The sequence below is a fragment of the Pelodiscus sinensis genome, chromosome 18 (genome assembly GCF_052426305.1).
Source record: "Pelodiscus sinensis isolate ZL-2025 chromosome 18, ASM5242630v1, whole genome shotgun sequence".
Lineage (NCBI taxonomy): Eukaryota > Metazoa > Chordata > Testudines > Trionychidae > Pelodiscus > Pelodiscus sinensis.
The window spans coordinates 1,476,226-1,488,340 of record NC_143069.1 but is presented as its reverse complement, the minus strand read 5'-3'; the positions used below and the strand labels follow the sequence as shown (position 1 = coordinate 1,488,340).

General features: G+C 48.0%; 1 protein-coding gene across 6 annotated transcripts in view; it reads right to left on the bottom strand.

The window, feature by feature from the left end:
* The window catches only part of BICRA (BRD4 interacting chromatin remodeling complex associated protein), a 127,951-nt gene that overhangs the window by 26,728 nt on the left and 89,108 nt on the right, over window positions 1–12,115 (bottom strand). For all 6 annotated transcript variants that reach the window (XM_075917967.2, XM_075917966.2, XM_089769864.1 and 3 more), the window contains 4 exons: window positions 10,697–10,742; window positions 5,604–5,646; window positions 4,087–4,152; window positions 562–2,574 (listed from right to left, as the gene is read on the bottom strand). In XM_075917967.2, the coding sequence (XP_075774082.2) occupies window positions 562–2,574; window positions 4,087–4,152; window positions 5,604–5,646; window positions 10,697–10,737 (2,163 nt within the window). In that variant the 5' untranslated portion in view covers window positions 10,738–10,742. The remainder of the gene's footprint in view (window positions 1–561; window positions 2,575–4,086; window positions 4,153–5,603; window positions 5,647–10,696; window positions 10,743–12,115) is intronic.

The following is a 12,115-nucleotide window of genomic DNA, read 5'->3' as shown; positions in this document are numbered from 1 at the left end:
TGCATCCAGATCACACACGTTCCCTCTAATCTTTTCCACTCATGAGCAGAATAAATTTTTGTTACACACACTGAGGCATGTGTGGATGTGCACCACCAGTCGAAACATATGCTGCTGGCTGTGAACGCTCTGCTAATCAGCTGGGCAGCACCTGAATCTCTCCTGGGTGGCCGCCCAAGTGCCCAGCCACCTACTCACTCCACAGAAGCCATCAAATGGACAGAGCAGATGACAATGGCCACCAGACACTACAAACCTAGGCTAGATTCGAAGTAGGTAAAAGGCTACATATTCATTACCAACTCCCTGAGGCCACCCTGTTCTCGTAGCCGTTATAAATTAAGCCATATATCCTAAATGAGCACTCTTAAGATGGAATAACCACCTCTGAAACTTCATTGTAAAAAATAAACGAGTGCTCTAATACAGTATTTGTAGAGTGTCCCGTCTACGAGGAAACATTATTCAACCAATAACTCTCTTATTGTATATATTATGAAGAAGGCAAAAGTGAGCCAACGAGCAGTAGCACGAATGTGATTGTTAAAATGTTTCACTTGCCTGCTGCAGAAACAGCTGCATGGAATCTTGGCTGATAACAGTCCCAGCCGCTGCCTGGCCCAAGATGATCTTCTCTGGACTGGATGCCACATTAGGGCTGGGCTGTGAATTTGCGGGTAGCTGTGCTGGCTGCTGAGGTGCTGGAGGAGGCTGCTGCTGCACACTCATCGGAAGCGGAGGTGGAGGTGCAGCTGGAGGCTGGGATGCACTCTGGACGGTCAGTAGAGAGGACTGGTCGCTGCTTGGCAGCAGGCTGGGGCCGGATGTGGGCTGCTGCTGAATGAGGCCGGGACTCTGGCTGCTGGTGGGGACAGATGCCTGGAGGCTCACAGCCTGGGTGAGGTTCTCAGTGGCGTTTAACATAGCAACTTGATTGGGCAGAGTCACACCCTGGAGAACAGTCTGCCCTGTCTGACTGATGGCACCACTGGCCAGTGAGGCTGCCACAGAGGGCTGACTCTGAGTGGTCAAGCTGCCAGCTAGAGAGACAGGCATCTGGAACAGAGTCGGCTGACCCACCTGACCAGGCTGCAGCTGAATAGGTGCAGACAGGATGTGAGCAGTGCCGTGTGCATTCTGCGAGGTAAGCACCTGCCCCAGATTCAGCTGGCTAGCTATGTTCTGGTTGGTCAGGATTTGGGCAGGCAAGGCCTGATTGGTGATCAGCTGTCCACCAGGCCCTTGGCTAGCGATGATGTGGGCTTGGCCGCTAGGGTGCGAAGTTGTTAGGATCTGCCCTCCCATGTTAGCCTGCAAAGCTGAGAGCTGCTGGGGTATCTGAACAGCAGAAGCCCCGGCTAACTGCCCCGGAAGAAGAAACTGGTTCTGACCCTGCAGCATGGCCTGAGGAACGTGCTGCGCCGGAATGACAATGCTGCTGCCCTGGTTTAGCAAGTGGACGCTCATGGGTTTACTGAGGGCTTGCTGCTGTGGTGGCGGTTGTTTGAACATGTTGGCGGGCAGCCCCTGCGGGAAGCCGGACAGCACCACATTCTGTCCTGGTTTGCCTGCCATGAAAGTCAGGTTCTGTTGGGCCTTCTGTTGTTGCAGGGCAGCCTCGTTTTGGATGGTCAGGGTGGTGTTATTGGGACCAAATGGCTTGGGGGTGATCTGGTACAGCTTTTGCTGGAGGACCCCTGTGGGCTTGGGCTGAATTGGGGTGGGGGTTCTGTGGATGATCACGTTTTGGGCCTGCACCAGTGGGCTGCTTAAGTTCGATGTGACGGTGAGAGGCTGGGAGCCTTGGGTGGCAGATACGTTCCCAAACATGGAGTTGCCGTTCAGCGTCGTAGTGGCCACTGAGGGCAGGTTTTTCTGGATCACCAGACCAGCGTTCTGCGGAGACACCCCCGTGGACGCGAGGGTGACCTGCTGCTGCTCAGGCGTTGTCTGGGTGATGTAACTGCCCACAGGCATCGTGGCTACTTGGGAGGGCTGAACTTGTTTTGCAATGATCTGCTGAGCTGATTGGTTAATAGCCATCACCTGCTGCCCAACTACCTGAATCGGCCCAATTCCCAGCGTTCCACTTGGGCTTCCATTAGGCAAGCCCTGAAGGTTGGAAATGGGCTGGATGGTAACATTCCCCAAGCCGACCTGCTGGAGAAATGGCTGCACGCTGATGGCCTTATTGACAACCTCAGCTCCCACAGACTGCTGCACCAGGGCTTGATGGGTCAGAACTGCCGGCTGCTGCAAGCCAATCAGGTCCGCTCCGCTGGAGAAAATCTGCGGCGTGCCATCAGAGGCAGTCTGGACCACTGGCTGGAGCGTAGGGAGCTGGAAAGACCCAAGGTCCAGTTCTGCCTCTGCTTCCAGAGTCTGTTCGGTGATGTTAGCCTCTTGCAGGCTCTGCTGCAGAATGTCGCAGGGCTGGTCTGAGTTGGGAAGACTCGCCCCGCCACCTGAGGGGGATCCCAGGATGTCATCTTCTAGAAAGTCTAAGTCGACGCTGGCTGTGGGCTGATTCTGTTCAGTGTTCAGATGGTTGCCAGAGGATTCTTGTACATGCAGCTAAAGGGTTTAAGATTAGGGGGAGAAAAAAAAAGCATTTAATGCAAACCCATGAAACAGGATTGTTAATCTTTCTGCACTAGATATTTGTGCATCCTTACTGGGAGCTGTTAAAAAATGCCTTTGTGGCCCAACCTAGAGTTGGCCGTGTCCAGTGAAATGATTACAATATACAGTTTGTGTATTATTTGCTAAGTACATTTATAAGCCATTTTGCCATCCCCACAAGGTGCTAAGAAAGTGCATAATGGAAGCTGATTAAGTGCCTGTCATTAAGTCACATGGTGAGAGAGGAAGAGCTGCTAAAAGAACCCAAGTGAGCAAACTCAGAAGTTCTTTTGCTTTAGCAACTAGACTTATCTAGAGCATAAACGTAAGAGAGGTGATAGCAACAGCATCTGGAAATATAATTTGCCTTTGTATTAACTAACTAAAATAACACAAAGAATGGAAATCTCCGTATTCCAAAACTAGAAAAAACGTTTCTTGCCACTGACATTCAAAACCGCTTCTTGCCTCAGACATGTCTCCACTGTGTTCCACAGATTTATCCATACACTGGCTGACCTTAGACCACAAGTCCCTCAGAGCAGAGACTGTCCTTGAGTGCTTGGGAAGTGACTAGCACACACTGGTTACTATCATAAATAAATAATCATCACATACTCTAATCCTTAGCATTGGCTTTATCAGGTCACTGTTTTGTACAAGGCAATTTTGGTTCAATTTGTTTTTGGATCTACCTGAAATTAAACAGAGTCTATCATTTAAATCTAACTCTTGGAAAAGCTTCTCTGCCTTCCAACAAGTACCATAAAGCATCAAAAGCTTTAATACGTTGCTTTTAATAAATAAAAACAAGCTCAAGGTAGTTAGCAAATGATTAAAAAAGTCATTAAGCTCTCTATCATATTGCAAATACAAACAGCATTCTTGGGGGAAAATAAAAACTATTGTTCATGTTTCCAGTTAGATTTGTGCAAAATAATCAAGTGACGATTTCCAGAGCCTATACCAACCCGTTTCAACTTTACCCTATCTGTCCATAAACAGATCCAAGCACTCCCAATTCCAATCCTACATTATAAGAACCAAGATGACAATGCTACATGAGCCTTACAATTTCTTTGTAACAATCAGCCCCATTTCCCCCCATCACCTTTTAAGGCTGGTGTTCTCATCCTACTTTTTTTTTTACTCCCTCTGTACTCTCTGACCTCAAAGTTTCCCCAAGTTTATAGAAAAACAAACACAGACACAGAATGTGGCAGGTACATATAAACTCAATCTGCCTGCCTCCTACCGCCCATACGGGGCATACAATGTACACTGAACCTATTTGTTCTTCCCTGCCCCAATGTTTGTTTACAAGATTTTGGGGAATAATATAAGCATCCTGTATAACTTACTCACAGAATTCTTAAAAACAAAATTGTGAAACAATAAAAGAGATGTTGAAAATGAATTTACCAAGTAACAATTAACCCCCCCCCCCCCATTATGAATACATACCCCAGCACCCTCAAAGAAGGCACTGGCTGCATCTCCTGTGTTGTCAAGGAGATCATCACTGTCAATCTGCAATTAAAAATATTTTATTTACTTAAACAGAATTAAACTGAATTTACTGCCGACACAGGGGATGTTGTTGGCTGGCAGTCACTGAAGACAGATGAAAGTTCTCCCTTTCGGCAGAGTCCGGCAAGTTCCCTTCATATTCACTGTCCCTGGCCAACCACTCCTCAAACGTGATGTGCAAAGCCCCAAATCAAGCGACAGGAAGGTAGTTGTTTCACTGGGGCTCATTTAATACTTAGCTTCTCTGCGGAAGCCCTAAACAAGTACCAACTGTAGTGGCAGATACTGTAAAGTAGACACTTACCTAAGAGACAGACAACAAACTTATTTTGCTGACCTGAGCAAACAATAACTAAAAGAGGGATTTAGGATTGCTAACAACACAGGTGATTAGTTTGGGCACCATTCTCAAAAACTGCTGTATGCACGTACAGTTCTAATTACGTCAATGTGGCTTTTCATGGAGTAGCTTGCAGGATTGGGTCCTTAGAGACAAAACAAAAACAACATTGCCAGAATCTATTACAGGCAGTCCCCAGGTTACGTACTGATCAGTTTCAACAACGGCTGAATCTGGACGCCAGTTCTGACTTACATACAGATTCAACTTAAGAACCCCAGGCATCCCCAAGTCAGCTGCTGCTGAAACTGATCAGCGGCTGATTCCAGGAAGCCCGGGGCAGGGGCTTCCTGTAGTCAGTCACTGGTCAGTTTCAGCAGCGGCTGACCTGGGGACGCCTGAGGCAGAGCAGCTGGGGTGCTGCTGGGTTGGTCCAGTAGCGCCGCCGCTCCTTGGCGCTACTGGACCAACCCAGCAGCACCCAAGCAGCTCTGCCCCAGGCGTCCTGATTCAGCCGCTGCTGAAACTGACCAGCAGTGGCTGAATCAGGACGTCTGGGGCAGAGCAGCTGGGGTGCTGCCGGGTTGGTCCCGTAGCGCCCAGAGCGGCACTATGGGACCAACCAGCAGCGCCCCAGCTGCTGTACCACAGGCGTCCGGAGCAAAGCCACGGAGCACGGGGGCAGCGGGACAGCCCAGACGCACCGTGGCTGTCCTGCTGCCCTCGGGCTCCGCGGCTTTGCTCTGCTTTGCTCCCCCTCTCTCTGGTCTGCAGACCAGGGGGACAGGGAGCAAAGCCGCGGAACACGCGGGCAGTGGACAGCCCAGACACGTCTGGGCTGTCCGCTGCCCACGTGCTCCGCCGCTTTGCTTCCTCTCCCTGGTCTGCTGGAGACCAGGGAGACGGCCCCGTTCGTAACTGCGGATCCGACATAAGTCGGATCCGCGTAACTCGGGGACTGCCTGTACTAACCCCTCTGGCCTCCTAATCCATACCCCTTAAAAACAAGAGACATTCATAAAGTAGGTTTTTTCCCCCTTTGAACTTTGCTGTCAAAAATTATTACATTTTAATAGTTTGATTAACAAAACAAATAGAAGTCACTACTCACCTTTTCAGATCCATGTAAAAAATCATTCAAAGCCTGAGGATCACTGTAAAACAATATATGAAATTGTTTAAGGAATGTATGACCCCAAAAATGTAATCTGGACAGAAATACATGTCTCTAATAAATATAGTCACATAACTGGGCACCCACTTGCATTCTGACGGGTGGTAATATCAGTTTACTGCTAAGGGATCACTGTGTGGGTTGGGGTTTGGTTTTTTTGATAGTCATTCCCCAGCTGCACAATACTGGTCAGTGGTCAGTTCATAATGCTTCTGCAATGGCCAGTAACTCCTTACATGCCAGGGTGGCCAAACTGTGGCTCATGAGCCGCACGTGGCTCTTTCATAACTAAAATAAAGATCCCCCATTCTCTCAAGGACCTCTGCTTTGCAGAGGAGTAGTGGGGGTAGGGACTTCGACCCCACAGGGCACGCCTGCCAGGGCTTGTGGTTTCAGCAGGAGGCAGGCTGAAGCCCAGAGCCCTGACAAATATGCCTGGGCTGTCAAACAGAAGACTGTCATAGGCAGCTTGGAGGGCCACCCCTGTTATATGCACACACTGTACTGTCAGGAGCCACATAAAAGCCATGAGGTTCTTTCATGAAAAGTGTTGCATTGTGGGGTCAATATGCCATTTGGTTTCTCTCTCAGCCTCGTGGGCAGAGTCAGTGTGGATGCATTTTGAATCAAAACAAGCAGGCCCTGTATCTGGAAAGAGGGCTTCTCAAACGTCAATTCACTGCATCCTCCTCCTGACAACAAAAACTGCTACATGATCCCAGGAGGGGAGCCTGAAGCCTGAGCCCATTCGAACCCTGACACCCAGGAGGAGAGGAAGGCCCAAAGCCTAACCCCAAGAGCCCAGCCTGGCCAGCGCACCTATAACCTGACCTCATCCACCTAGTGCTGAAATTGTCAGGCTTCAGCGCGGGTCTCGAGCGGTGGGACTCAGGCTTTGGCTTCAGGCCTAGGACCCGGCAAGTCTAAGCCCACCCTGGTGACCCCATGAAAATGGGTTCACAACGCACTTCGGGGTCCTGGCCCACACTTTAGAACTGCTGTCCTGGAACAGTTTTACAAATGTAACTTTGATGTAAGATTTCAACCGTCTAAAGCTAAATGACCAACAACATGCAAAGCTTTATGCTCTATTTTTATATTACATAAAACAAATATACTCCACAGAAATTTCCCAATTGTAAATGGTAATTTTTCTTTTTGGCCTTCTGTGTCACTAACATATGCTTTTCCGCCTTGCCTGTTATTTCTCAGAGCCCTACCTACCAAGTCATTGACAACAGTTTTATAATCGCATCAATCCCTTTGGAAGATTAGCCTATATTGCAGTGAACAAGCAGTTTGCCAAAACATTAACTGTTCTGAGTTAACCTCAGGCTACAAGCTAACTGATGATGGCATTCACCAGGCACTGCTCCTGACAAGCCCCCGACAACAGTGCGGCGAGACGGACTATAGCCGTTCATTTCTAAGCGGGTGCAGTAGGGAGGTGAAAGGTTATCTGGTAAGCAGCACCCATAGCAGTTCTGGTTAACTGGATCCGCCTCAGACAGGGTGCTCTCACTCTGAGTAGCCTCTGTCTGTGGTGGGTTTAGATGCCCTGCAGGCTGGAGCTATTCTGGTGGAGGCTGGGCGTGGATGGCAGCTCCAGCCCCTGCATTGGGGCTGTGACCAGGCAGTTAGCCCCAGTGTAGGGCTGGGAGCTTAAGGCTTGCAGGCAGGGTCCCCTGCCCAGATCCCTCTTAAATCGGTTAACTGGTTAAACATTAGCTAAACCCAACATTTAACTGATTAACTGGGATTTTACAAGCCTAGTGTGCAGTGCTGAGACACTATCGTTATTGGCACAAAAAACGACAGATTTATCCACATATGCATTAAATGGAACAAATGAAAAGCAGAATGTGAATATTATTTAAGTATTAAACTGTTAGTGTCTATTTCCCTTTAAGAAATCAGCAGTACAAAAAGTTCTTAATTAAACCTACACAAACAAACAAAAATAAGTGCAACAAGACATGAAACCACAAACGTTTCAAACAAGAAAATCAAAGCTGGCTCAGCCAAAAACATACTGCAGCTTAGAAAGTCTTTTAGGCAGACCTAAGACCTATTTCATGATTTCAATACAGAGTTCCAACGGAAACTTTGTCTTTTGAGTTTTGTGGTAATGTCTTTGGTTCATCTAAGAGTGAAATCGAGGGAATACAAGCAGATTAAAGAGAAAGTAAAGGCCGCCAGGGCCTCATGAAGAGACGCTGTTTAGTTTCACAAAGGTTGCTGTAAAATTGTCACAAAATTATTCATGATTATTTATTGCTTGTTTGCAGGTTAGTCTACACGTGATACATTTCAGCAAGGCAGTCGTGTTAGTGTGTTTCAGCAAAAACAACAAGGAGTCCTGGGGCACCTTAAAGACCTACAAATTAGGGCATAAGCTTTCATCAGATGCATGAACTGAAAGACTTAGATGGCAGGAATATATACATACATACAGAGATGGGTGTGTTACATCACGGTTAATAAAGCTAATTCAACCTGGGTGAATGAGGTCGACTTCCAACAGTGACCCCTAGAGTCTGACCATTGGCACCCTTACAGCAGAATTATTTAGCTATATAGACTTTGTCCTCTGGCCCTATGCTACCAGCACTCCCAGCTATCTTCAAGACACCACTGACTTCCTGAGGAAGCAACAATCCACTGGGGATCTTCTAGAATAAACTACCCTGGTCACGCTGGACGTAGCAGCTCTCCACACCAACGTTCCACACAAAGATGGACTACAAGCCATCAGGAACACCAGATGATGTCACTGCACAGTGGGTTGCTGGGCTTTGTCCTCACCCACAACCATTTCAGATTTGGAGATGATTTATACTGGCAAGTCAACAGTACTGCCATGGGTACCCACATGGTCCCACAGCATGGTCCCATAACATTTTTATGGCTGATTTCGAACGTTTCCTCAGCTCTCATGCCCAGTGTCCTTCCTCTATGTGCTCTTCGTCATCTAGACCCACGGGAAGGGGGCCCTTGAATTCCACAGAGATTTCAACAATTTTCACCCCACCACCAAGCTCAGCCTGGACCAGTCCACACAAAAGATCCACTTCCTGAACATGACATTGCAAACACCCCTTATACCGCAAACCTACTGACTGTTCTACTTAGCTACACACTTCCAGCTTTCATCCAGATCACATCACACGATTCATCGTCTACAGCCAAGCCCTAAGATACAACCACATTTGCTCCAATCCCTACATCTACAGGATCTCTATTAAGTGCTCTTAACACTACAGTGCCCACCTGGGAAAGTGAAGAAAGACCGACAGAGCCAGGTGGGTACTCACCAGTCACCTACTACAGGACACAACACAGAAAGTGTTGGCCGTTACCTCCAGCCCCCCAGAAAAAACCTCTCCAGCACATCATCAAGCATCTACAACAAGGGCGGGCAATCATTTTTGATGGGAGGCCACTCCAAGATTTTGGAAAGTGGTCAAGGGCTACACTTTTCTATGGAGGGGGCGTGGGGTCTGAGTCAGAGGTTGGATGCAGAAGGGAACTATGGGTAAGGGATTAGGGCGCAGGAGAGGGTGTGGGCTCTGAAATGGAGTTTGGGTGAAGGAGGGAACTGTGATCTGGGGCTGGGGATTGGGGTGCAGGGTAGGGTATGGGTTCAGGAGAGGATTCTGTCCCAGGGGAGGGTGAAGGCGGAGGTGCAGGGTTTGGGAGGGAGGGTGCAGAGGATTTGGGTGGTGACCTAGGGCAGGGAGTTGGGGAGGGGAAGGGGCTGGGGTGCCAGAGGCAGGCTTTGGCTGGGAGGCACTCACCTAAGGAGGCTCCTGGCCAACAGCCTTGAAGAACCCTGAGGCAGATTCCCTGCCTGCTGCAGACCCAGACCACTCAAAGAGGCTGATTGCTCCAGGCACTGGGGGAAGGCTTTGCATGCTGCCCCCATGCCCCCAGTACAGTCTCTCAGCTTCTATTGACTGGTTTTTGGCCAACAGGAGCTGAGAAATTGTGCTGGGGGCAGATGGCAGCCCATGAGGCTTCCCCCTCCTCACAGTGCTGGGAACAGAAAGCCACAGGAAGCAGTCAGCCACTTAAAGTGGCGTGGGACTGCTCTGTGCCTACAAGTCCTGGCAGAATGGCCCACAGGGTGCATCTTACCCACCCTGATCTATAGCCTATCTATCCTAGCTGACGATCCCTCACTTTCACAGACCTCGGGAGGCAGGCCAGCAATGCCCCTCTGCCATGTACATTAGACAAACTGGACTGTCTACACAAAAAAGAGTAAATGGACACAAGTCAGACATCGAGAACAATAACACACACAAACCCGTAGAAAGTACTTTAAGCACTCTAGACACACAGTTTCAGACTTGAAAATTACCACACTTGACCAAACAAATTCAAAACCAGATTGTAACCTGAAACTGCTGAGCTGGAATTCATATGCTAATCTGACACCATCAGAATGGGTTTGAATAAGTATCCTCCCCTTCTTATCACGGTTAGAAATGGGCCACATCCATCCTGAGTTAGCTTCATGAACACTGACATAACACTCCTATCTCTGAGTATGCGTCTGATTTGTAGGTCTGACAAGTGAGCTGCAGCCCAGAAAGCTTATGCCCCAATACATGTGTAACTCTGTAAGGTGCCACTGGACTCCTTGTTTGACCATGGGAGAGGCTCTTTCAGCACATCAGCGAAGGGACAGTCCCTGTCCCAAAGAGTTCATAATCGAAGACAGAGGTTAGGAGAGGGGAATAAGAAGATTCACAATGGAAAGCACAGCAGAAGTGGGCTTCACGAAGGGCCTGGAAAGCAGGCAGTGTAGGGGCTCGGAAGAGGAGCTCAGGGGAGCTGAACCATGCATAGAGAACTGGAAAAAAGCCTGGAGCCAAATGACTGAGAGGAGTGCAAAAGTGAAGCCTCTGGAAATGAACTCTAACTCTAAATAGGAAATCTCAAGTATTTAACACCCCTCATCCCTTAAAATCGTATACACGATGATAAATAGGCATGGGGTCTGTTTCAGTAAGTGGTATACTTACCAAATTACATCTAGCAAGCACCGGCCATCTTCATCATCCATGTCAACTGAAACAAGGGGAGAGGGACTGCATTTAAATCAGGAAAATACAATGACACCACGCAGCAGAAGCTGCGCTCATTGATTACTGTCTTCCACCCTCATCCCCCCAAAAAACCTCAAACAAAAATAACCCCCTGCCCACCCCTTACACACCAACACATTTTGCAACTCAAAAGGTCCATCCACAGACAGATCCAATGTCTATTTTATCTTGCTTAGGGAAGCTGAGTAATCTGTTAGCTAGATAATTGCTTAGGATGCTCAAAGGTCTTTGCCCTTCAGCACACAGAGCATACATGCACGTGTTATTACATTTCATTCTTATTATGTATGTTGCTGTGCGATCTGAGGCTGGTTGAAAGAGCCTGGTTGTCAGCCTCTGAAGTTTGAAGTCCCCTATTTACCCAAAGTGTGACAGTGACAAGTCAAACTGCAGGCCCACACGCTGCCTTCAGTAACATACCTCAAGCCTCTAACATACTTATAAGGGAACGTATCAGCCTCCATTCAATCTTTAGCTTCCCTGCTGAGACAAGAGAGGAGCAAACAGCTAGTGCCAATTTCTGGCTGCAGTTTTTCTGATGTGGATATTCGTCCACTGGAACCACAAGGAGAGTATATATAGGATGCTAAAGTGCCATCAGTAACTTGCAGACACTACTGATTGAGGGTGCTTTGAAATAGTGAGCTACAAGGGAAAGGCTCCAGCTCCCATCTCTTATCCATTGAGCAGGCCAATTCCTTAGTTATTTATTGCCTCTCTCTTGCACACATCATCAATTAAAACTAATGCTTAGGAGAATATCAGTCCTTTGCTAATGCCTTGAAGCATGAATCCAGAAGCAAATTTACCCCTCCTCCCCACAATAAACAACACTTCATCTTATATGGGCTTCTTCAGAATAGACAGGGCCAAACAAATCCCACTGTTTCACTACTAAATGAAACCCATCATGGGACGTTAACCAAATTAGAACTCAGCTCTTCGGACTGAATATATAGGCCTGGCTTGCTGACATTTGCTATACAAGTAATAGAACTACTTGGCTGTGTTAAAGAGATTAGTGCTGTACCACTCGGATAAAACACCCTATTCCCTAGTTTTAGCACCCCATGTTCTGCATATTAAATCACAATTCTCTCATCTCAGACAATACAGGGGGAAGACTCACACCAGCGACTTCAAAGTCATGGTTTGATCTTCTGCAAGTTCTCAAAAGGATTCACGTAACTTACAGCCAATATGCACAATTGTACTTTATCTCTAGACACCAGAGGGCCACCTCTCAAACAACACCAGCTACAGGACGCATCTGGACATTCCCAGGGTTGTTGAAAGGGGGAAGAAGCAAGGCGGGTTGCACAGAATGGGTGGGCA